The following is a 26,459-nucleotide window of genomic DNA, read 5'->3' on the forward strand; positions in this document are numbered from 1 at the left end:
TGTTTGTCTTCCACTAAACAGAAAATGTGTGTCACTAAATTATCTCTCTCTGCCTCCCTTAGATGGCAGCTCTCCAGAGCCCATTCTATGGCGATAAGATGAACCTGTACTCTCTGTGTAAGAAGATAGAGCAGTGTGACTACCCTCCGCTCCCTTCCGACCACTACTCTGAAGAGGTACCGCTTCAACACTCACTTTGCCCTCTTTCACCCTACCACCTCTCCCTCTCTCTCACCCCCAAATCACCTCATCATACTGTGGGGTCTGGAGTTATTGACACCCTTGATAAAGATGAGCAGAAATGACTGTTTAATTCAAGTATTGAGCTATGTTGTATACAACATTTTGTAAATTATATTATTTTATACTAATGCAATTGCTTGGAGAACGATTGTGTTTAACAAGTAATACTGTTATTTTCTTCAAAAAAGCAAGGGGTCAAATTTATTGACACCCCTGTTTTCAATACCTTTCAATACAATATATATTTTCTTGTGAGGATAATGGCACTGAGCCTTTTTCTAAAATGAGTTGGAGAACACATTGGGGGGGGGGATCTTAGACAATTCCTCCGTACAGAATCCTTCCAGGGCCCGGATTCCCGATAGTGAAAGATACATAGGCTTAGGAGTGTTTTTAACGATGCATCTTTCCCAGAACACCACGCAGAGAGATCGTTTTCTAAGTGTGTCGTTGAGGCTTGTGTCGAATCTGATAGGGTCGAAAGGCAACGCTGCCTTCGGGTCTGCTTTCCATTCAAATCTGACCTTAACATTAGAATTATTGCACCATACTGATGACAGATCAGCTCCTAGAAAGATATTACCTAAGGCTGCAAATATTGTAATGTCTTCCCAGAATCATGCACTAAATCGAGATTTGGCACCTCATTGCGCACATGCTAGGCTGCACAGCGTGAAATATATAGGGACATATTATTGACGGTAGCCTACAAGTAGCAAAATAGAACCCTGAACATGAAAGGTATTTCAATTTTATTAAAATAGGCCTATAGCCTACTGTATTTATATTTTAATGCAGTCATCTCAGTTTTTATTTGAAGTATGTTTTTATATGTCGCTTGTTTGTATCAATTGCGCAGACATTGGCAACTTTGTATTTTAGTCAACTTTGTTCGGAGGTTATCGGTGAGGACAGAAAGACATAAACCATGTTATTGTATGTTTAGTGGAGATTGTCTGTGCATGAAGTGATGCTGATGGACAAAAAAAAACATCTAATGACAAAATTAGCTGTTCCACGAGTGGTCCGAGGCAGGCGTTAGATTACGAGCGTTTTCAAGAGCAACGTTAATGCAATGGTTTTGTGAACAGCTCGGCGATATAACGGTGCTCCTACGAAGGTTCTAACAATGAACTTAGCCTACAGATGCTTTTGGGAAATTTTGCAATGGCATGTCTCAGTCTCTGGACTTTAAACCCATTAAAAATATGTGGTTTGAATTGAAGAGGGCAGTACATAAGCACAGAGGATATCAAGAATCTGGACGTATTCTGTGAGGAGTAATGGTCTAAGATCCCTCCCAATGTGTTCTCCAACTCATCAAACATTTTAGAAAAAGGCCCAGTGCCATTATCCTCACAAGGTGGTGTTTTGAAAGGTATTCCAAACAGGGGTGTCAATAATCTTGACCCCTATCTTTGACCCCTAAAATATATATTACTTCTCTGAGCAATTGTATACGTAAACAATAATATAATTTCCCCAATTTTATTTTTGCCAACAATATACATTTTTCATATACATAATTTCAGACCTCACTGTAGATCCAACTATACAGATGTCGGATCTTAATTTGACACTTTTCATTGCATGAGGGAAAAAATCCTTTAACAGGAGGATTTGAATATCTGACAAAATATTTAGAGTCACCGCCAGGGGGCAACTGGAAGTGGTGATTTAATATACAATGCAGTACTGTACCTACATTTTGCCTTATGTAGTCTATGTGCAGGCTACAGCACGTCTCTTGTTAATTCATATGTGGGTTATAATGAATTGACATTTGTAGGGGGTAGGTGTATTTTTTTGTTAGGGAAATGTAGTTGATTTAGATCAATTGATTTATTAAATGTTGAAGGCAAGCAATAGGCAAAATACATTTTTGGAATTGAATAAATGTATATTTATTTTTTGGTCCAGTGACCATCTTATTTACATAAGTATGTATTCAGACCCTTTGCTATGAGACTTGAAATTAAGCTCAGTTGCATCCTGTTTCCATTGATCATCCTTGAGCTGTATCTACAAATTGATTGGAGTCCCCCGGTGGTAAATTCAATTGATTGGACATGATTTGGAAAGGCACACAGCTGTCTATATAAGATCCCACAGTTGACAGTGCATGTCAGAGCAAAAACCAAGCCATGCAGTCGAAGGGATTGTCCGTAGATCTGGGGAAGGGTACCAAAACATTTCTGCACCATTGAAGATCCCCAAGAACAGTGTCCCCCATCATTCTTAAGTGGAAGAAGTTTGGATCCACCACGACTCTTCCTAGAACTGTGTGGCCTGCCAAACTGAGCAATTGGGGGAGAAGGGCCAGGGAGGTGACCAAAAACCTGATGGTCACTCTGACAGAGCTCCAGAGTTCCTCTGTGGAGATGGGAGAACCTTACAGAAGGACAACCATCTCTGCAGCACTCCACCAATCAAACCTTTATAGGTAAAGTGGCCAGATGGAAGCCACTCTTCAGTAAAAGGCACATGACATCCCGCTTGGAGTTTGCCGAAAGGCACCTAAAGACTTTCAGATCATGAGAAACAAGATTGTCTGGTCTGATGAAACCAAGGTTGAACTTTTTGGCTTGAATGCCAAGCATCACACCAGCAGGTCTGCACATGCTCTGAGGATGCTGCTTGGAAGCTTTGCGAAGGTGAACACGCTTTATGTCTTACGTTGGCCACGGAGATCGGGGGCACAGAGTCCTCGTGAGCGGTGGGGGCCCGCGTCGTCAGCTCCGTGTTTTTTTCCCTCAAAGCGGGCAAAGGTGTTTAGCTTGTCCAGGAGCGAGGAGTTGTGGTTTCTGGACTCCCTTCCACATGCGTCTTGTGTAGGAGCCGTTAAATTGCGGCTCAGCTTTGTCCCTGTACTGTTGTTTTGCCTCATTGATTGCCTTACGGAGGACATAGATGGTCTGTTTGTACACGTCCATGTTCCTAGTCACCTTGCCATGGTTAAATGTGTTGGTTCGCTCTTTCAGTTTTGCACGAATGCTGCCACCTATCCATGTTTTTTTTTGGTTTGCATAAGTTTTAATCATCACAGTAGGAACAACATCCTCTATCCATTTCCTGATTAACCCAGGCACCGAGTCCGTGTATACGTCAATACAATTCCCAGAGGCGACCCGGAACATTTCCCAGTCCGCGTGATCAAAATAATCTTGAAGCATAGATTCTAATTGGTCAGAGCAACATTGAACAGTTCTTACCAAGGGAACTTCCAGCTTAAGTTTCTGCCTATAGTGTGTGTGCGTGCGTGCATGAGTCTCGCTAGTCGCTACCCATCTTCCCCCACCCAGCCCCCATATCACCCCTCTATCACCACATTCAGGAAAGAGAGAGATGGGAAGGGAAAGAGCGAGATATGGAGAAGGAGATGGAGGGATGGGATGGGTGTTGCCTGCAGCGACTGTCTGGATATAAACAATGCTCCTGAAGCATCGGCAGGAAACTGTCAGCTGCTCATCTTTGTTGTGTCATTTACTGTCTCCTCGGTTTGCTCCCCCCTTCTCTCCCCCCTCCACCTGACACCATCCCTCCGTCCCCCCTCCATCTCTCTGCTGCGAAAAGGCAAATCAGTATTTTACATATCTGAATCTCTTCATCGCTAATCCCTCTCTTTCTCCATTCTGTGGGACTAAGACTGTTTGCATTTGCATCACACACACGCTCGCACACACACTCACTTTTACACTGTTCTTTATTGAGCTGCTACTCTGTTCTTTATTTTACTCTTAATAATAATAATAATAATAATAATAATAATAATAATAATAATATCTATCCTGATGCCTAGTCACTTTACCCTGTCTTCATGTACATGTTTACCTCAAATATCATATACCTCTGTACATTGATCTGGTACTGATACTCTCTGTATATAGCTCCATTCTTGTGTATTTTATTGTATTCCTCGTGTTACTTTTTATTTTTATTATTATTTTTAAACCCTGCATCGTTGGGAAGGGCTCGTATGCAAGCATTTCACTATAAAGTCTACACCAGTTGTTTTCGGCTCATGTGACGAATACCTTTTGATTTGACACACATCGTACACTGCATGACGAGGACTCACCGGGCCTAGCGCCACGCAACAGCAGCCAGGAAGTTGGCAGGAGGTTACCATAGTGACCTTACACAGGCGCTTTTGATCTTAATTTTTTACCTTATTTTTTTTTTATAATGGCGGTCGCTGTTCCACCTCTGAACCGTCTATCTGCTCCAATCAGTGGCTCCGCTCAGCTTCAAGTGTAAAGGCTGTCTCCGAGACGGTGTGTGTGTCTTTATGTAATACACGTGCATATGTCTCCGCCTGATTTGACGATGTGCAAGCCACGTGTGTGTGTGTGTGTCTCTCTCTCTCAGGTTGGCTGGAAGTCGATTCACAAGGCCGTGGGGAAATTAACATACTTACCCCCCCCCTGCTGTATTTAGTTACAACACCTGTAGCTTGTTAGCTGCTATTGAAACAGGAAGAGGGTGACAATGAGAGATGTGTGTTTCTGTCATTAGATTTGTTCATTTGTCTGGAATGTTCTTTTAACACGAGACAGGCGGCTCACTTTGTGCTGTCTCTCAGTATACTGTCTAATAGCTGATATCTCTGTCTTCCTCTCTCTGTTTTCTGTCTCCATCTCTCTCTCGCTCCCTCTCTCTGCCCACCCCCTGTCTCTTTCCACTCCTCTCTCCCTCTTCTTCCTCTCTCCATCTAGCTGAGGAAGGTGGTAGATATGTGTATTAACCCCGACCCAGAGAAGAGGCCGGACATCATGTATGTGTATGACGTCGCCAAACACATGCACGGCCAGACGCAGCAGGGCAGCTAAGTCTACACCTGGAGATAACAATACGACCCGCATCTCTTCCTCTCTTCCCTCCTCCTTTCATCCCTCGCTTCCACATAAGGGCAGGCAGACACCGATCTTGTCTTTCACACAATCATGTATTGAGAAGTTCTGCAAAAAAAGAAAAAGTTCTGTAATGTAGGTGTTTTGTTTAAGAGAAGGGGGTTATGTACAGTGCATTCGTAAAGTATTCAGACCCCTTCACTTTTTCCACATTTTGCTACTTTACAGCCTTATCCTAAGATGGATTAAATGTCTTTTCCCCTCATCAATCTACACACAATACCCCATAATGACATACAGTTGAAGTCGGAAGTTTACATACACCTTATCCAAGTATATTTAAACTCAGTTTTTCACAATTCCTGACATTTAATCAGAGTAAAAATTCCCTGTCTTAGGTCAGTTAGGATCACCACTTTATTTTAACAATGTGAAATGTCAGAATAATAGTAGAGTGATTTATTTCAGCTTTTAAATGGTTTAACTTGGGTCAAACGTTTTGGCTAGCCTTCCACAAGCTTCCCACAATAAGGGTTTGTAGCCTCCTTGCTCACACACGCTTTTTCAGTTCTGCCCACAAATTTTCTATGGGATTGAGGTCAGGGCTTTGTGATGGCCACTCCAATACCTTGACGTTGTTGTCCTTACGCTATTTTGCCACGACTTTGGAAGTATGCTTGGGGTCATTGTCAATTTGGAAGACCCATTTGCGACCAAGCTTTGACTTCCTGACTGATGTCTTGAAATGTTGCTTCAATATATCCACATATTTTTCCTTCCTCATGTTGCCATCTATTTTATGAAGTACACCAGTTCCTCCTGCAGCAAAGCACCCCCAACAACATGATGCTGCCACCCCTGTGCTTCACGGTTGGGGATGGTATTCTTTGGCTTGCAAGCCTCACCCTTTTTCCTCCAAACTTAACGATGGTCATTATGGCCAAACAGTTCTATTTTTGTTTCATCAGACCAGAGGACATTTCTCCAAAAAGTACAGTCTTTGTCCCCATGTGCAGTTGCAAACCATAGTCTGGCTTTTTTTATGGCGGTTTTGGAGCAGTGGCTTCTTCCTTGTCGAACGGCCTTTCAGGTTATGTTGATATAGGATTCGTTTTACTGTGGATATAGATACTTTTGTACCTGTTTCCTCCAGCATCTTCACAAGGTCTTTTGCTGCTGTTCTGGGATTGATTTGCACTTTTCGCACCAATGTACGTTCATCTCTAGGAGACAGAACGCGTCTACTTCCTCAGCGGTATGACGGCTGCATGGTCCCATGGTGTTTATACTCGTGTACTATTGTTTGTACAGATAAACATGTTACCTTCAGGCGTTTGGAAATTTCTCCCAAGGAATAACCAGACTTGTGGAGGTCTACAATTTTCTTTCTGAGGTCTTGGCTGATTTTCCCATGATGTCAAGCAAAGAGGCACTGAGTTGGAAGGTAGACCTTGAAATACATCCACAGGTATACCTCCTATTTACTCAAATGATGTCAATTAGCCTACCAGAAGCTTCTAAAGCCATGACATCATTTTCTGGAATTTTCCAAGCTGTTTAAAGGCACAGTCAACTTCGTGAATGTAAACTTCTGACCCTCTGGAATTGTGATACAGTGAATTATAAGTGAAATAATCTGTCTGTAAACAATTGTTGAAAAATGACTTGTCATGCACAAAGTAGTTGTCCTAACCGACTTTCCGAAACTATAGTTTGTTAACAAGAAATTTGTGGAGTGGTTGAAAATGAGTTTTAATGACTCCAACCTAAGTGTATGTAAACTTCTGACTTTAACTGTATAAAAATAATAATAATAATATGAAATATTACATTGAGATAAATATTCAGACCCTTTACTCAGTACTTTGTTGAAGCACCTTTGGCAGTGATTATAGCCTTGAGTCTTCCCATTCAGATCCTCTCAAACTCTGTCAGGTTGGATGGGGAGTGTCGCTGCACAGCTATTTTCAGGTCTCTCCAGAATTGTTCGACCGGGTTCATCTATGAGACAGCCTATAGGGAGGAGGTCAGAGAACTGGCAGTGTGGTGCCAGGACAACAACCTCTCTCTCAATGTGAGCAAGACAATGAGCTGATTGTGGATGACAGGAAAAGGCGGGCCGAACAAGCCCCCCTTAACATCAACGGGCTGTAGTGGAGCGGGAAGAGTTTCAAGTTCCTTGGTGTCCACATTTCCAACGAACTATCATGGTCCAAACAGACCAAGACAGTCGTGAAGAGGGCACGACAAAACCTTTTCCCCCTCAGGAGACTGAAAAGATTTGGCATGGGTCCCCAGATTCTCAAAAAGTTCTCCGGCTGCACCATTGAGAGCATCCTGACCGGTTGCATCACCGCCTGGTATGGCAACTGCTCGGGGATCTCACCGTAATGTGCTACAGATGGTAGTGCGTACGGCCCAGTATATCACTGGGGCCAAGATTCCTGCCATCCAGGACCTATATAATAGGCAGTGTCAGAGCATAACCCATACAATTGTCAGAGACTTCAGTCACTCAAGTCATAGACTGTTTTCTCTGCTACCGCACGTCAAGCGTTAACGGAGCGCCATGTCTCGGACCAAACGACTCAACAGCTTCTACCCCCAAGTTATAAGACTGCTGAAAAAATAATCAAATAGCCACCGGACTATTACATTGACCCATTTGTTTTGTACACTGCTGCTACTCGCTGTTTATTATCTATGCATAGTCACTTCACCCTTACCTACATGTACAAATGACCTCAACTAACCGGTAGCCTCGTTATTGTGTTACTTTTGTTATTTTATTTTATTTTCTAACTGTTGAACTGCACTGTTGGTTAAGGGCTTGTAAGTAAGCATTTCACGGTAAGTTCTACACTTGTTGTTTTCAGCTCATTGATTTGATTTGAAGTCCGGTCTCTGGCTGGGCCACTCAAGGACATTGAGACTTGTTCCGAGACCACTCCTGAGTTGTCTTGGCTGTGTGCTTCGGGTCGTTGTCCTGTTGGAAGGTGAACCTTCACCCATCTGAGGTCCTGAGCGCTCTGGAGCAGGTTTTCATCAAGGATCTCTCTCATCAAGGATCTCTTGCTCCGTTCATCTTTCCCTCGATCCTGACTGGTCTCCCAGTCCCTCCCTCTGAACAACATCCCACAGCATGATGCTGCCACCACCATGCTTACCCATAGGGATGGTATTGGCCAGGTGATGAGCAGTGCCTGGTTTCCTCAAGAAGTAACATTTGGCATTCAGGCCAAAGAGTTCAATCTTGGTTTCATCAGACCAGAGAATCTTGTTTCTTATAGTCCGAGTCCTTTAGGTGTCTTTTGGCAAACTCCAAGTGGGCTGTCATGCACCTTTTACTGAGGAGTGGCTTCGATCTGGCCTCTCTACCATGAAGGCCTGCTTGGTGGAGGGCTGCAGAGAAAGTACTCCCATTTCCACTGAGTGAACTTCGGGGTCTTGGTCAACTCCCTGACCAAGGCCCTTCTATCCCGATTGGGTGGCCAGCTCTAGGTAGAGTATTGGTGGTTCCAAGATTCTTCCATTTGAGAATGATGGAGGCCACTTTGTTGTTGGGGACCTTTAATGCTGCAGAAATGTGTTGGTACCCTTCCCCAGATCTGTGTCTCGACACAATCCTGTCTCGGTGCTCTACCGATAACTCTTTCTACCTCCTGGCTAGGTTTTTGCTCTGCCATGCACTGTCAACTGTGGGACCTTATATAGACAAGTGTGTGCATTTCCAAATCATGTCCAATCCATTTAATTTACCACAGGTAGAGTCCAATCAAGTTGTAGGAACAAATCAAGGATAAATGGAAACAGGATGCACCTGAGCTCAATTTCGAGTCTCATAGTAATTGGTCTGAATACTTATGTAAATAAGGTATTTCTGTTTTTTATTTTGTCTAAAAAACTGGTTTCGCTTTGTCATTATGGGTTATTGTGTGTAGATTGGGGAAGGAAAAAAATTGTATACATTTTATAATAAAATAAAAAAGTGTCACATTTGACTAATACAACAGGTGAAACGCTTAGTTTACAACAGGTGAAACGCTTAGTTTACAACAGGTGAAACGCTTAGTTTACAACAGGTGAAACGCTTAGTTTACAACAGGTGAAACGCTTAGTTTACAACAGGTGAAACGCTTACTGTGAAACGCTTAGTTACAAGCCCTTAACCAACAATGCAGTTCAAGAAATAGAGTTAAGAAAATATTTACTAAATAAACTTTAGTAAAAAATGTAATAAAAAGTAAAATAACAATAACGAGGCTGTATACAGGGGGTACCGAGTCAATGTGCAGGTTGTGCAGGGATACAGGGCTAGTCAAGGTAATTTGTACATGTAGTTAGGGGTAAAGTGGCTATGCATAGATAATAAACAGCATGACACTGTAACGTAACAAAATGTAGAATAAGTAAAGAGGTCTGAATACTTTCCGAATGCACTGTGTCCCAGATATATCCTCTTTCTGTTCCTGTTGTGTTTAAAGATTGCTGCGGTTAAGAAACTTACAATGTTTCTGTTGTACCCTCCTGGCCCTGCCCTGGGGTGAAGGAGGACTTTCAGAGGATTAGGATCTCAAGTTAGGATTCAACATTAAGTAGTCTGCTGACACCTGTGTTACTGATGTATTTTGATAAATATCAATGAATATCTACTATATGCAAACACACACAGCAGAATCTGCAAAATATTAATGTTGTGTATTGTTATTTTAGGAACAGAATACTGTTAAGTGTAGATTATCTGTAGATTAGATTCTAAATCGTAACAACAACCAGACAGGAAAAAAAATGTAAGTGTTTTAATGGTTAAATGTTGCTGCGTTGCACTTTTTACCCCGGTACTGATAGGAAGGTATGGTAATATGACAGTGAATGTATTTCAGGAAGGATTGTGCTATGTATTTTACCATAAAGCAGGGTAGTGAGCGAGAGAGAGCGCGCAAGTGTGCGAGAACTAGGAATGAGGTACAGTAGGTAGAGAGACGTCGCTAGTTAACAGCAAGGTTATACATGTATGGACTTGGTAATGTAGATTTTATTGCTAGATATTGCTGCACTGTTGGAGCTAGAAACATAAGCATTTTCTTGCACTTGCGATAACATCTATAGACCGTGTACGTGACCAATACATTCTGATTTGATTTCATTTTAATGTTAATGAAATAATAACTAATATAAAAGCTTTGTCTGGTTAGTGCAGTCCATGACATGAGAAACAAATGAAAACAGAAGTGCCTGTTAAAGTATATTAGTGATAATTCTAACTAATACCCCAACCCTATATTTTAGTTTTAAAATAAGCCCACTCTTAGATTTACGAGTAGGCTCACCTATAGATTTGAAATAGGATAGCTAGTAATCAACCATTTTGTTTTGTTTTTGTGTGTGCTTTAGTTTTTTATCGGTGGTAGGGTGGTTTACTGAACTGATGCCTAAGTTTAACAATGATCACGTTGACACATCAAATCACCATTTGTGCTGATGTCTGTCGTTGTTTGATTGGGGAAATGAACAACAGTGATACAATGCAGGAGGTACAGGATCCAACTCATTTCCATTGCACGTCTTGCTGATGTTTTTCTTTGTTTCCACAGTTCTCCACAATGTCCCACCAACTGATTGTTTGCTATATTCCATTTCAATATTCAAGTTCTGTCTTTTACAAACTCAGTCCTCTGTACACGCCATTATTACACCTTTGATGCCTTTCTCTACTCATCTTTCAGTGTCTGTAATGGAAAATTAGCTGTACAGTAAGGGAGTTTTGTTAGTTACAATACATGCCTTATCAATAATGTCCTACTATCAGAATGGCTTTTGCACAGCGCCATCATCAGTTTATGGAAACTGTAGCAAAGATTATACCAAATGTAAAATGGTATTTATTTGATCAGATAACAGTTAAGAGGATTGACAGTTTATTCAAGTGTCTTTAAATGTTTTATTCTATAACCCCCCCACCACCTTGCTTTTCTTTCAGCTCTTGTTTTGGTAAAGAAAAACATAATTTATTCCTATTGCTTTGTAGAAGATTAAAGATGCACTCTAGGATCTTAAGCGCTTACAAATTCGTAAAAGATATTGTATAAATTTGAATTCGTAACATATATGAATTGCAAAAAAAACAGCATTTCTACAAAATACAGGATATAGTACACAATTTTCGGGATCCGTTTTGGCTTGTGAGCACTACTTTCAAAAATACTGGCTGAAATTATACAAAACCTCTGCAGGATCACTTTAAGTAATGTACTTGCCTTAAAATATTATTTTTTTAAACCTGTAAACACTCACAGGTTGTCGTATGGAAGAAAGCACCAAGGCTCTTTTTTTAATGCTCATTGAGGGCGCACACACACTGTTCTTGCGCTCGATTAGATTGCTCTCAGGGGTGATTGACCTCTGGTCCATTGGTAGTGTGATGAGTATACTACACTCCCCTACATATTTATTTGGACAGTGAAGCTAAAACTTTTAATTTGGCTCTATACTCTAGCTTTTGGATTTTAGATCAAATGTTTTATGAGGCAACAATACATGATGTCACCTTTTTATTTGAGGATATTTTCATCCTTCTTTTTTACTGTTTAGAAATGAAAGCACTTTGTGTATCTAGTCCCCCCCCCCCCCCATTTGAAGGTGTAGTAAGTATTTGGACAAATTCACTTATAGTGTATTACAATGAGAGAAATGTTTAGTATTTGGTCCCATATCCCTACACGCAATGACTGCATCAAGCTTGTGACTTTACACATTTGTTGGATGCATTTGCTGTTTGTTTTGGTTGTGTTTGGGATGATGTTGTGACCAATAGAAATTAATGTTTAATGGTTGTCACGTGAGTCACTTTAATTGTAAATAAGAATATATGTTTCTGAAAACTTCTACATTAATGTGGATCCTACCATGATTAGGGATAATCATTAATTAATTGTGAATATTGATAAGTGAGAAAGTTACAGGCATAAATAGTATATCCCCCACCCCTGAAAAAATTATGCTAACCTCCCATGTTATTGGTAATGGTGAGAGGTTTGTTTTTGGGTCATGAACCTTTGTGCATCTGTAAGTGAATTGGTTAGAATACTATAAGTGCATTCATGTCTAGCCGCTAAAACGCTATGTATGAAAATACCCTCAAATAAACGGTGGCATTCTGCACTGTCGTCTCGTATAAAACATTTAATCTCAAGTCCAAAATGCTGGAGTATAAAACCAAATTAAAAGTTTTGGATTCACTGTCCAAATAAATACGTAGAGGAGTGTATATTATTCCTAACAGCCCCCTGAAGTTCTTATTGAAGTATTGGGGAGAAAAACATGTTTTTGAACATTTCATGGCTGTCTTTCAAGATGTGCATCATAATTGCTTTGTATGCTAACTGAATGCAATAAAGTAAAAAGTATTTTGCAACATTGTCTGGATGATAATATGTCCGCCCGCATACACTTCTTTTGAATGAAGATAGATCACAGACAAGCTCAACTCGTTCAGACATCATTCTATCAGTGAATGCCTTTGACTGTACAATCAATCAAATTCTGTCACATGCTTTATACTGTACACTGCTTGTCAAATGAGAAATGCTCGCTAACAAGGATGTATACAAAATCTGAGAGAAATAAGCTTTTTGTGTGGTTTTAAACATTTCTGGGATCTTTTTTTTTAACTCATGAAACGGGACCAAAACTTATTAAACATTTTTTTTTAATGTTACCTTTATTTATCTAGGCAAGTCAGTAAAGAACAAATTGTTATATTAAGGATGTCCTACACCGGCCAAACCCGGACAACGCTGAGCCAATTGTACGCCGCCCTATGGGACTCCTAATCACGACCGGTTGTGATACAGCCTGGATGGTTTCTTTACATGTTGCATTTTTGTTCAGTGTATAAACATGATTGTTTTTGTGTTACGAGAACATTTACCACAAACTAACAAATTTTCTGGGAACTTTCACAGAACCAATTTTGGTTTGCTAGGAAAACTTTACTGGTACATTGTGTTATTACATTACCTGGAAACCGAATTAGAAATTATGCAGGATGTTCTGTGGTGGTTTTTACAAATGCATAACATTTCAATGAATGTTAGGATACATATATATTTTAAGGGGATAGATCAGCTATGAAATTAGCAGGTAGAATTGAAGTCTATCAAATAACATTTCAAATCCTCTTAAACACCCTGACCAGTTTATTAGGTACACCCATCTAGTACTGCGTTTTAAATAATTAGGAATGCAATGCTTTAATCATTTATTTATTTTTTTACAGATTTTTTTTTTTTACAGACTACTGTCCTAGACATTGTTGTGTGTAAAAATCCCAGGACACCGGGCTGTTTCTGAGATGTTGGAACCAACGATCATAGCACGCTCCAAGTCGCTTAGGTCACTAGTTTTGCCCATTCTAATGTTCAATCGAATAGTAATTGAATGCCTGTCTGCCTGCTTCATATAGCAAGCCACGGCCACGTATTTCCAGCGGCGATAATAGCATGTAAATCTTGGTGGGGCAAAAAACAATAATGTGGGATGTTTGCCAGCAAAGCTACTACATGTTTGTATGCCAGCAAAGCCACTACACTACTTTTGAAATGTACATCGACAGAATTCAGAACGTGGGCTGTTCTTACAGTGTTCTCCCTGTACGACAAGTCAGAACCGTAGGATAAATAAAGGTGACATTTAAGCAGACAATGAAAGATCTTACAATATTCAATGATTACATTTCTCAAAACCAGATTTTATTTTTATTTCACCTTCATTTAACCAGGTAGACTAGTTGAGAACAAGTTTTCATTTACAACTGCGACCTGACCAAGATAAAGCATGGCAGTGTGAACAGACAACACAGAGTTACACATGGAGTAAACAATAAACAAGTCAATAACACAGTAGAAAAAAGAGTCTATATACATTGTGTGCAAAAGGCATGAGGAGTTAGGCAAATAATTATAATTTAGCAGATTAACACTGGGGTGATACATGATCAGATGGTCATGTGCAGGTAGAGATACTGGTGTGCAAAAGAGCAGAAAAGTAAATAAATAAAAACAGTATGGGGATGAGGTAGGTAAAATTGGGTGGGCTATTTACCGATTTACTCTTTACCGATTTTACTATGTACAGCTGCAGCGATCGGTTAGCTGCTCAGATAGCAGATGTTTAAAGTTGGTGAGGGAGATAAAAGTCTCCAACTTCAATGATTTTTGCAATTTGTTCCAGTCACAGGCAGCAGAGAACTGGAAGGAAAGGCGGCCAAATGAGGTGTTTGCTTTGGGGATGATCAGTGAGATACACCTGCTGGAGCGTGTGCTACGGGTGGGTGTTGCCATTGTGACCAGTGAACTGAGATAAGGCGGAGCTTTACCTAGCATGGACTTGAAGATGACCTGGAGCCAGTGGGTCTGGAGACGAATATGTAGCGAGAGCCAGCCGACTAGAGCATACAGTTCGCAGTGGTGGGTAGTATAAGGTGCTTTAGTAACAAAGCGGATGGCACTATGATAAACTGCATCCAGTTTGCTGAGTAGAGTTATGGAAGCTATTTTGTAGATGACATCGTCGAGGATCGGTAGGATAGTCAGTTTTACTAGGGTCAGTTTGGCGGCGTGAGTGAAGGAGGCTTTGTTGCGAAATAGAAAGCCGACTCTAGATTTGATTTTAGATTGGATATGTTTGATATGAGTCTGGAAGGAGAGTTTATAGTCTAGCCAGACACCTAGGCACTTATAGATGTCCACGTATTCTAGGTCGGAACCATCCAGGGTGGTGATGCTAGTCGGGCGTGCGGGTGCAGGCAGCGAATGGTTGAAAAGCATGCATTTGGTTTTACTAGCATTTAAGAGCAGTTGGAGGCCACGGAAGGAGTGTTGTATTGCATTGAAGCTTGTTTGAAGGTTATAGCACAGTGTCCAAGGAAGGACCAGGAGTATACAGAATGGTGTCGTCTTCGTAGAGGTGGATCAGGGAATCGCCCGCTGCAAGAGCAACATCATTGATATATACAGAGAAAAGAGTCGGCCCGAGAATTGACTGCCAGAGGACCGGACAACATGCCCTCCGATTTGACACACTGAACTCTATCTGAGAAGTAGTTGGTGAACCAGGCAAGGCAGTCATTAGAAAAACCGAGGCTACTGAGTCTACCGATAAGAATATGATGATTGACAGAGTCGAAAGCTTTGGCCAGGTCGATGAAGTCTGCTGCACAGTACTGTCTTTTATCGATGGCGGTTATGATATATGTTTTGTACCTTGAGCGTGGCTGAGGTGCACCTGTGACCGGCTCGGAAACCAGATTGCACAGCGGAGAAGGTACGGTGGGATTCGAGATGGCCAGTGATCTGTTTGTTTACTTGGCTTTCGAAGACCTTATAGGCAGGGCAGGATGGTTATAGGTCTATAACAGTTTGGGTCCAGGGTGTCTCCCCCTTTGAAGAGGGGGATGACCGCGGCAGCTTTCCAGTCCTTGGGGATCTAAGACGATACGAAAGAGAGGCTGAACAGGCTGGTAATAGAGGTTGCGACAATGGCGGCGGATAGTTTCAGAAATAGAGGGTCCAGATTGTCAAGCCCAGGTGATTTGTATGGGTCCAGGTTTTGCAGCTCTTTCAGAACATCTGCTATCTGGTTTTGGGTAAAGGAGAAGCTGGGGAGGCTTGGGCGAGTAGCTGCGCGGGTGGGGGGGGGGGAGCTGTTGGCCGAGGTTGGAGTAGCCAGGAGGAAGGCATGGCCAGCCGTTGAGAAATGCTTGTTGAAGTTTTCAATTATCATGGATTTATCAGTGGTGACCGTGTTACCTAGCCTCAGTGCAGTGGGCAGCTGGGAGGAAGTGCTCTTGTTCTCCATGGACTTTACAGTGTCCCAGAACTTTTTGGAGTTAGAGCCACAGGATGCAAATTTCTGCTTGAAAAAGCTGGCCTTTGCTTTCCTGACTGACTGCGTGTATTGGTTCCTGACTTCACTGAACAGTTGTACATTTTGTGCTGGTCGAGGGCAGTCAGGTCTGGAGCGAACTAAGGGCTATATCTGTTCTTAGTTCTGCATTTTTGGAACGGAGCATGCTTATCTAAGATGGTGAGAAAGTTACTTTTAAAGAATGACCAGGCATCCTCAACTGACGGGATGAGGTCAATATCCTTCCAGGATACCCGGGCCAGGTTGATTAGAAAGGCATGCTCGCAGAAGTGTTTTAGGGAGCTTTTGACAGTGATGAGGGGTGGTCGTTTGACCGCGGATACAGGCAATGAGGCAGTGATCGCTGAGATCCTGATTGAAGACAGTGGAGGTGGATTTGGAGGGCCAGTTGGGATGAGGGTGCCCATGTTTACAGATTTAGGGTTGTACCTGGTAGGTTCCTTGATAATTTGTGTGAGATTGAGGGCATCTAGCTTAGATTGAAGGACTGCCGGGGTGTTAAGCATATCCCAGTTTAGGTCACCTAACAGAACAAACTCTGAAGCTAGATGGAGGGCGATCAATTACATTACTTTGCAGGCTATCTTCTGCACTGCAAATCCTCCCCCTTTGGCAGTTCTCTCTTGGCGGAAAATGTTATAGTTGGGTATGGAAATCTCAGAATTTTTGGTGGCCTTCCTAAGCCAGGATTCAGACACGGCAAGGACATCAGGGTTGGCAGAGTGTGCTAAAGCAGCGAGTAAAACAAACATAGGGAGGAGGCTTCTGATGTTGACATGCATGAAACCAAGGCTTTTTCGATCACAGAAGTCAACAAATGAGGGTGCATGGGGACATGCAGGGCCTGGGTTTACCTCCACATCACCCGCGGAACAGAGGAGGAGTAGGATGAGGATGCAGCTAAAGGCTATCAAAACTGGTTGCCTAGAGCGTTGGGGACAAAGAATAAAAGGAGCAGATTTCTGGGCATGGTAGAATATATTCAGGGCATAATGCGCAGACAGGGGTATGGTGGGGTGCAGGTACATCGGAAGTAAGCCCAGGCACTGGGTGATGATAAGAGAGGTTGTATCTCTGGACATGTTGGTTGTAATGGGTGAGGTCACCGCATGTGTGGGAGGTGGGACAAAGGAGGTATCAGAGGTATGAAGAGTGGAACTAGGGGCTCCATTGTAAACTAAAACAATGATAACTAACCTGAACAGTATACAAGGCATATTGACATTTGAGAGAGACATACAGCGAGGCATAATGTAATCACAGGCGTTGATTGGGAGAGCTAGCTAAAACAACAGGTGAGACAATAATAGCTAATCAGCTAACAACAACAGCAGGTAAAATGGCGATGACAAGGCAGAGAGGGTCGGATTAACTACACACAGAGCCTGAGTTAGCGGCTGGGACAGATAAAAAAAAAAAAAAAACAGAATGGAGTACCGTGATTAATGGACAGTCCAGCAGGCATCAGCTATGTAGCCAAGTGATCATAGTGTCCAGGGGGCAGCAGTAGATGGAACAGGGAAGCCGCCACTACGCGAGCACTCGGGTGACACGGCGTTTAAAGTTAGTAGCCCGGGGCTAGTAGGAGCGCCTGCTCCGACGGAGGCCGGTTGAAGGCACAGCGGATGGAGTATTCGTCGGCAGACCAGTCGTGGTGGTGCGGCGGGGCGCTGTGTTGACAGAGAATCCAAGCCAGATGGCGAAAGAGGTGTTGTAGAATTTCGTTTGCTTTCCGGGAGATGTGCCTGGCTCACGGCTAACTGGTGCTAGCTTTGTAGCAGTGGCGTTAGCCACTATAGCCAATCAGTAGCAGCGGTTATCCGGTGCCAAGGTCCAGAGTTTACAGCAAGGATCCGGGGGAATATTGGGCTCTAGCCGTGTTTGAGTGGGGTTTGGGTGAACAGCTGAGTGGGCAGGGAGGTGGGCCTCAGGGATAGCTTCGGTACTGGGTGCCACGGTGAGTGCAAGCTAGCTGTGAGCTAGCTAGCTGTGAGCTAGCTGTGAAGATCAGCAGTAGTGGTCCAGGGATTACGGCAGGAATCCAGCGTTGTTATGGAGAGACAGTCCGATACTGGTAGACTGGCGAGTATTATCAAGGCTAAAAACAGGGCTGGTACCCATGCAGAAGGTAAAAGCAGTGGCAAACAATGACTAAATAGCTTGTAGCTAATTAGCTGGTTAGCTTCTGGAGGTTCTTGAATGTGTTCTAAAATAAAAGCGATTCCATATCACATTGGGTGAGGCAGGTTACCGGAAGGTATAATCGAATTAAAAATTGAAAAGAGATTGAAAATAAAATTGAAATATATATACAAAAAATACAATAGTACACGAGAGGATGAACAAAACACGTCTTCACTGCTACGCCATCTTGGATTAAGGTTATAGGCTACATGTGCACCCCCAAGTCAGAACAGTAGGTGAAATTAAGAGGTGAATTTAGCTAAAATTTTTAGGGTGAGGCACATGGGCTACTAACAGCTTACTACATAACATACTTAGAATTACTTTCTTAGCTACAGTATACATATCTCCCTGGCATATTATATCATTTATGTAGCAGCATACAAGACATTTTTGGACTCACCATGTTGTGCTTTGCTCACTTGAACAGAAAGGTGGTGTGGCGGTCCTTCGTGAGCAAATTTTGTCATCAAGGTCTGGCATTCTCTGAATTTATGGTGCTTTCAAGACAACTGGGAAGTTAAATCATGATGTCAGTGATCTTCAACTCGTAGCTCTAGAAAGAGGCTTGAGTTCCCTATTTACAATTCCGAGTTGGATGAAAGTTCAAAATGGATTTTCCCAGCCGTAGCTCGTTTTCCCCGAGTTCCCAGTTGTCTTGAACTGACTGAAGTCAGATTTTGCAGTTCCAAGTCAAGTTGTTGTGAGCACGGCACAAATCATGCTTCATTGACAGCATGGCCAATGTTGAATGTTTAGAATTTTAAACTAGGAAAAGAGACCCTTAGTCTTAGACTTGGGACCACACAGCCGTTCCACTGAATAGCAGGCAAATTATTGCTTTGCAATGCTTGCAAATAACAACTGATTCCTTCCAAACCACTCATTGTGGAATTTGCGATTTCCAACTTGTGTAATATTTATGCCCAATGGCCGATGAACACTGATACGTTTTATCTATAATTTCTATTCATTATTTCTCTTAATATGACAAGGATTATAAAGGATTTGCCAGTAGATTGTTGACTTGATTTATGATGATGACTGCTAGCTAAGATTTTAAAAGTATGATGTTGACAGTCCAATCAAAGCTACTGTATATATAATGTGTTTTGATGTACTTTTATCTGTGGCCAATGACCTTTAGTCTTCTTGGATGGGCACTTTAACTCTATGGCAGCACCCAAGGGGGTTGAATTTTCGAGCTCTACCCTTAGACTTGGCAGCTACGTAGTGTCTCCATGAGTGACAGAACACTGAGCCAATCACAGTGCAACGCTCCATATTTTCTGCTGGCTTGTCCCACCACCACAGAAACACTGAGCGAGGCTGAAACACCTGCATTTTGGAGCTCCCTTGCTATGCGGCTTTATTAACTCAATGATATATATTTGTTTACATTGTTTTGCTGATATGTGACACGTATTAATGGCAAAATAGGCCAGCCCAAAAAATAACATTTTTTAAATAATATTATTTTGCATTAAATGTCAGGCTCTGCCCCACCTTCCCTGAATGACAGATCACCACTGCGTGATTCACATTTTCATGAACGGGTTGGTGTACCTAATAAACTGTATGTATATACCGTATGTAACTGGTAACAATTTACTTTGACTATCCATAACATATTTATTACACATCTGAAAGAATTTCTTGAACGTTATAACAGGTTCCAACCGCATTATTAAAAGTTAATGAAATATATCCATAGCATATCTATAGCACATTCATGTCTTGCTATGCAAGAGCTCATATTTAGGCATCTTAATAGATGCATCATTACAATGAAATATGCTGATATTCAGTGAGCTCCAAAAGTATTGGGACAGTGACGAATTGAAATGATACAATGAGTATTAGGTTAAAGTGCAGACTGTCCGCTTTAATTTGAGGGTATTTTCATCCATATCTGGTGAACCATTTAGAAATTACAGCACTTTTGTACATAGTACCCCCATGTTAGGGGACCAAAAGTATTGGGGCAAATTCCCTTACAGTATATGTGTATTAAAGTAGTCAATAGTTTAGTATTTGGTCCCATATTCCAAGCACGCAATGATTACATCAAGCTTGTGACTCTACACAATTGTTGCATGCATTTGCTGTTTGTTTTGGTTGTGTTTCAGATTAGTTTGTACAATTAGAAATTCATGGTAAATAATGTATTGTTTCATTTTGGAGTCACTTTTATTGTAAATAAGAAAATAATATATTCTAAACACTTCTATATGAATGTGGATTCTACTATGATTACGGATAGTCCCGAATGAATCATGAATAATGATGAGTGAGAGTCACTGAAGCACAAATATCATACTCCCAAGACATGCTAACCTCTCTCCATTACAATAACCGGGGAGGCATATGATATTTGTGTGTCTCACTTTCTCACTAATCAATATTCATGATTCATTCAGGATTATCCATAATCATGGTAGCATCCACATGAATCTGTCCACAATAATCCCAATGCCCCCTCGCCCCTGGTTGGAGGACTTAAGATTTCATTAGATCAGAATTTTAAAGCCAATAGTTCAATGGCCATAATAAATAAATATGGTGACAGAGGGCACCGTTTTTTTTTTGCGCCTTTTAACAATTCAAACTTCTCAGAGTAGTAACAGTAAATTAAAGGATCGTTGTACATTACTTTTACCCATCTTATAAGAGATTCTACAAAGTTCATCCGGGCATTCATGAACATATTCTAGACGTACTGTATCAAAGGCTTTCTCAAAATCCACTGTAAAAATTATACTTGGTTTCCCTGCATTCTCATAGTTTTCAAGTATTTATTGTTGTTGTCTGATGATGTTGCCAATATAGCTTCCTTTTAAGAATCCCATTTGATCGTGATGAATAATGTTTGATTGGACCTTTTTAATTCTATGAGCAATACATTTTGCCAGTATTTGTGCTTCGGAATATCGAAGGGTGAGGGGCCTTGGATTTTTTTTAAAGAGACTGGGTCTTTGTACTGCCCTTCAGTAGAAGAGATATCAGTCTGTCTTTTTGTGTGTTCAACAGGTTGCCATTTATGAGTAATTAAAACATGATATTAATGGATCTTTTGGTAGTTCATAAGTTTGATTGGTATGCCATCGAGGCCAGGGGTTTTCCCCTTCTGAAAGGAATCAATTTCCAAACAGGCATTTGCAATAATTGTTTTGTGTTGAGTATAGTTTCACATGCTTGTTTTGGAAGAAGGATATCACAAAACTCATCCTCAAGGGAGGTTGGAGGAACTTGACAAGAGAACTTTTAAAATATTTTCCTCCTTTGGTGAGATAAGGATTTCTGCATTGTTTGTAACTATTTTCTGTAGGTTATTTTTTGTACTGAACAAAAATGTAAATGAAACCTGTAAAGTGTTGGTTGCATGAGCTGAAATAAAAGATCCCAGAAATGTTCCATACACACAAAAAGTGAGCATTTCTCCTTTGCCAAGATAATCTATTCACCTGACAGGTGTGGCATATCAAGATGATGATTAAATGGTATAATCATTGCAGTACATCCAACCGGCCTCCCAACCACAGACCACATGTCACCACGCCAGCCCAGGACCTCAGCATCTCGCTTCTTCACCTGCGGGATTGTATGAGACCAACCACCCGGACAACTGATGAAACTGTAGATTTGTACAACCGAACACTTTCTCTAGAAACCGTCTCAGGGAAGCTCATATGCATACTCGTCATCCTCTCTAGGGTCTTGACCTGACTGCAGTTCGGCATCGTAACTGTCTTCAGTGGGAAAATGCTCACCTTCGATGGCCACTGGCATGCTGGAGAAGTGTGCTCTTTACGGAAGAATTGCGGTTTCATCTGTACCAGGCATATGGTGTCGTGTAGGCGAGTGGTTGGCTGATGTCAACGTTGTGAACCGAGTGCCCCGTGGTGGCTTGGGGTTATGGTATGGGCAAGCATACACTACAGACAACAAACACAATTGCATTTTATTGATGGCAATTTGAATGCACAGAGATACCATGACGAGATCACTGGTTTTCTGATCCACGCCCCTACCTTTTTTAAAGGTATCTGTGACAAACGAATGTAAATATTTGAATATATTATTTCATGTGACAACACTGAAGAAATGACACTTTGCTACAATGTAACGTAGTGAGTGTATAGCTTGTTTAACAGTGTCCCCTCAATAACTCAACACACAGCCATTAATATCCAAATTGGGTCCAAAGTGTCAATTGTTTTGTGGCCACCATTTTCCAGCACTGCCTTAACCCTCTTGGGCATGGAGTTCACCAGAGCTTCACAGATTGCCACTGGAGTCCTCTTCCACTCCTCCATGACGACATCACGGAGCTGGTGGATGTTAGAGACCTAGCACTCTTCCACCTTCAGTTTGAGGATGCCCCACAGATGCTCAATAGGATTTAGGTCTGGAGACATGCTTGGCCAATTCATCACCTTTACCCTCAGCTTCTTTAGCAAGGCAGTGGTTGTCTTGGAGGTGTGTTTGGGGTCGTTATCATGTTGAAATACTGCCCTGTGGCCCAGTCTCCGAAGGGAGGGGATCATGCTCTGCTTCAGTATGTTACAGTACATGTTGGCATTCATGGTTCCCTCAATGAACTGTAGCTCCCCAGTGCTGGCAGCACTCATGCAGCCCCAGACCATGACACTCCCACCACCATGCTTGACTGTAGGCAAGACACACTTGTCTTTGTACTCCTCACCTGGTTGCCGCCACACATGCTTGACACCATCTGAACCAAATAAGTTAATATTGGTCTCATCAGACCACAGGACATGGTTCCAGTAATGCATGTCCTTAGTCTGCTTGTCTTCAGCAAACTGTTTGCGGGCTTTCTTGTGCATCATCTTTAGAAGAGGCTTCCTTCTGGGACGACAGCCATGCAGACCAATTTGATGCAGTGTACGGCGTATGGCCTGAGCACTGACAGGCTGACCCCCCACCCCTTCAACCTCTGCAGCAATGCTGGCAGCACTCATACATCTATTTCCCAAAGACAACCTCTGGATATGACGCTGAGCACGTGCACTCAACTTCTTCGGTCGACCATGGTGAGGCCTGTTATGAGTGGAACCTGTCCACTTAAACCACTGTATGGTCTTGGCCACTGTGCTGCAGGTCAGTTTCAGGGACTTGGCAATCTTCTTATAGCCCAGGCAATCTTTATGTAGAGCAACAATTATTTTTTTCAGATCCTCAGAGAGTTCTTTGCCATGAAGTGCCATGTTGAACTTCCAGTGACCAGTCAGTATGAGGGAGTGTGAGAGCAATGACACCAAATTTAACACACCTGCTCCCCATTCACACCTGAGACCTTGTAACACTAACGAGTCACATGACACCGGGGAGGGAAAATGGCTAATTGGGCCCAATTTGGACATTTTCACTTTGGGGTGTACTCACTTTTGTTGCCAGCGGTTTAGACATTAATGGCTGTGTGTTGAGTTATTTTGAGGGGACAGCAAATTTACACTGTTATACAAGCTGTACACTCACTACTTTACATTGTAGCAAAGTGTCATTTCTTCAGTGTTGTCACATGAAAAGATATACTCAAATATTTACATATACATGTGTCTCGCTCCATCCACCAACGCCACGTTGCACCACAGACTGTCCAGGAGTTGGCGGATGCTTTAGTCCAGGTCTGGGAGGAGATCCCTCAGGAGACCATCCGCCACCTCATTAGGAGCATGCCCAGGCGTTGTAGGGAGGTCATACAGGCACGTGGAGGCCACACACACTACTGAGCCTCATTTTGACCAACATCAAAGTTGGATCAGCCTGTAGTGTGGTTTTCCACTTTAATTTTGAGTGTGACTCCAAATCCAGACCTCCATGGGTTGATAAATTTGATTCCATTGATAATTTTTGTGTGATTTTGTTGTCAGCACATTCAACTATGTAAAGAAAAAAGTATTTAATAAGAATATTTCATTCATTCAGATCTAGGATGTGTTATTTTAGTGTTCCCTTTATTTTTTTGAGCAGTATATATATATATATATATAAGTAATTAATTTGCATTTTATTGCATGACATAAGTATTTGATACATCAGAAAAGCAGAACTTAATATTTGGTACAGAAACCTTTGTTTGCAATTACAGAGATAATAACTTTCCTGTAGTTCTTGACCAGGTTTGCACACACTGCAGCAGGGATTTTGGCCCTCTCCTCCATACAGACCTTCTCCAGATCCTTCAGGTTTCGGGGCTGTCGCTGGGCAATACGGACTTTAAGCTCCCTCTAAAGATGTTCTATTGGGTTCAGGTCTGGAGACTGGCTAGGCCACTCCAGGACCTTGAGATGCTTCTTACGGAACCACTCCTTAGTTGCCCTGGCTGTGTGTTTCGGTTCGTTGACATGCTGGAAGACCCAGCCACGACCCATCTTCAATGCTCTTACTGTGGGAAGGAGGTTGTTGGCCAAGATTGCGCGATACATGGCCCCATCCACCCTCCCCTCAACACGGTGCAGTCGTCCTGTCCCCTTTGCAGAAAAGCATCCCCAAAGAATGATGTTTCTACCACCATGCTTCACGGTTGGGATGGTGTTCTTGGGGTTGTAATCATCCTTCTTCTTCCTCCAAACACGGCGAGTGGAGTTTAGACCAAAAAGCTCTATTTTTGTCTCATCAGACCACATGACCTTCTTCGATTCCTCCTCTGGATCATCACCTTCCTCATGATCATTGATGCCCCACGAGGTGAGATCTTTCATGGAGCCCCAGACTGTGATGACGGTGATTGACCGTCATCTTGAACTTCTTCCATTTTCTAATAATTGTGCCAACAGTTGTTGCCTTCTCAACAAGCTGCTTGCCCATTGTCCTGTAGCCCATCCCAGCCTTGTGCAGGTCTACAATTTTATCCCTGATGTCCTTACACAACTCTCTGGTCTTGGCCATTGTGGAGAGGTTGGAGTCTGTTTGATTGAGTGTGTGGACAGGTGCAGTTAATACAGGTAATGAGTGGAGAACAGGAGAGAGACGGAATTCTTACTGGTTGGTAGGTGATCAAATACTTTTGTCATGCAATAAAATGCAAATTAATTACTTAAAAATCATACAATGTGATTTTCTGGATTTTTGTTTTAGATTCCATCTCTCACAGTTGAAGTGTACCTATGATAAAAAATGACAGAAAAAAATGACATGCTTTGTAAGTAGGGAAACCTGCAAAATCGGCAGTGTGTCAAATACTTGTTCTCCCCACTGTATGTATAGTTATCAAAAACTGCATGTTTGTGGGATGTTATCCTGATGTTAGGGTTTTATCTCATGGGAATTTTAGCTAATGTTCTGGGAATGCCTGTAAGCATTGTTATGAGGCTATTAACCAAATGTGTCTACTACCGTTGCCTCTCAAGACCTCTCCCACTCATCCCCCTAATAATCTATATAAAGTACAGTAATGTGTTAAATTACAGACAAGTGTGAAAGTGAAACCATTGTTGAAACACAATAAAAGACTGAGATAATGGAACATCGAATGAGAAATGGCTGATCTTGCTCTGTTGGAAGATTTGGCACATGGTGCATTTACCAGAAAGTGCATTTTTAGAGACAGATGGGACTTTTTTTCTGCAGAAAGTACAGATTGGTTTTGGGAAACGATATCTGATGAGCCAATCCTCTAGCATTTTTTCAAGGATTTAAGACCTACTTTAAAAAGACAAACACATGCCATTCCAGTGCACATGTACAGTTGAAGTTGGAAGTTTAAATACACTTAGGTGAGAGTCATTAAAACTTGTTTTTCAACCACTCCACAAATTTCTTGTTAACAAACTATAGTTTTGGCAAGTCGGTTAGGACGTCTACTTTGTGCATGGCACAAGTAATTTTTCCAACAATCGTTTACAACCCAGTGGGTCAGACGTTTACATACACTAAGTTGACTGTGCCTTTAAACAGCTTGGAAAATTACAGAAAATTATGTCATTGCTTTAGAAAATTCTGATTAGGCTTATTGACATCATTTGAGTCTATTTGAGGAGGACCTGTGGATGTATTTCAATCCCTACCTTCAAAACTCAGTGCCTGTTTGCTTGACGTCATGGGAAAATCAAAAGAAATCAGCCAAGACCTCAGAAAAAACATTGTAGACCTCAACAGGTCTGGTTCATCCTTGGGAGCAATTTACAAATGCCTGAAGGTACCATGTTCATCTGTACAAACAATAGTACGTAAGTAGAAACACCATGGGACCATGCAGCCGTCATACCGCTCAGGAAGGAGAGGTGTTCTGTC

General features: G+C 41.9%; 1 protein-coding gene across 3 annotated transcripts in view; it reads left to right on the forward strand.

Annotated features, from left to right (window-relative positions):
* Nucleotides 1-11,226, forward strand: part of LOC135556148 (serine/threonine-protein kinase Nek7) — a 134,039-nt gene extending 122,813 nt beyond the window's left edge. For 2 of the 3 annotated variants that reach the window (XM_064989104.1, XM_064989103.1), the window contains exons 9-10: nucleotides 63-176; nucleotides 4,959-11,226. In XM_064989104.1, coding sequence (XP_064845176.1) covers nucleotides 63-176; nucleotides 4,959-5,072 — 228 coding nt within the window. In that variant the 3' untranslated portion in view covers nucleotides 5,073-11,226. The remainder of the gene's footprint in view (nucleotides 1-62; nucleotides 177-4,958) is intronic. The other variant, XR_010457953.1, reaches the window with a different exon arrangement.
* Nucleotides 11,227-26,459: the final 15,233 nt, after the last annotated feature.

Source organism: Oncorhynchus masou, chromosome 15, assembly GCF_036934945.1.
Source record: "Oncorhynchus masou masou isolate Uvic2021 chromosome 15, UVic_Omas_1.1, whole genome shotgun sequence".
Taxonomy (NCBI): domain Eukaryota; kingdom Metazoa; phylum Chordata; class Actinopteri; order Salmoniformes; family Salmonidae; genus Oncorhynchus; species Oncorhynchus masou.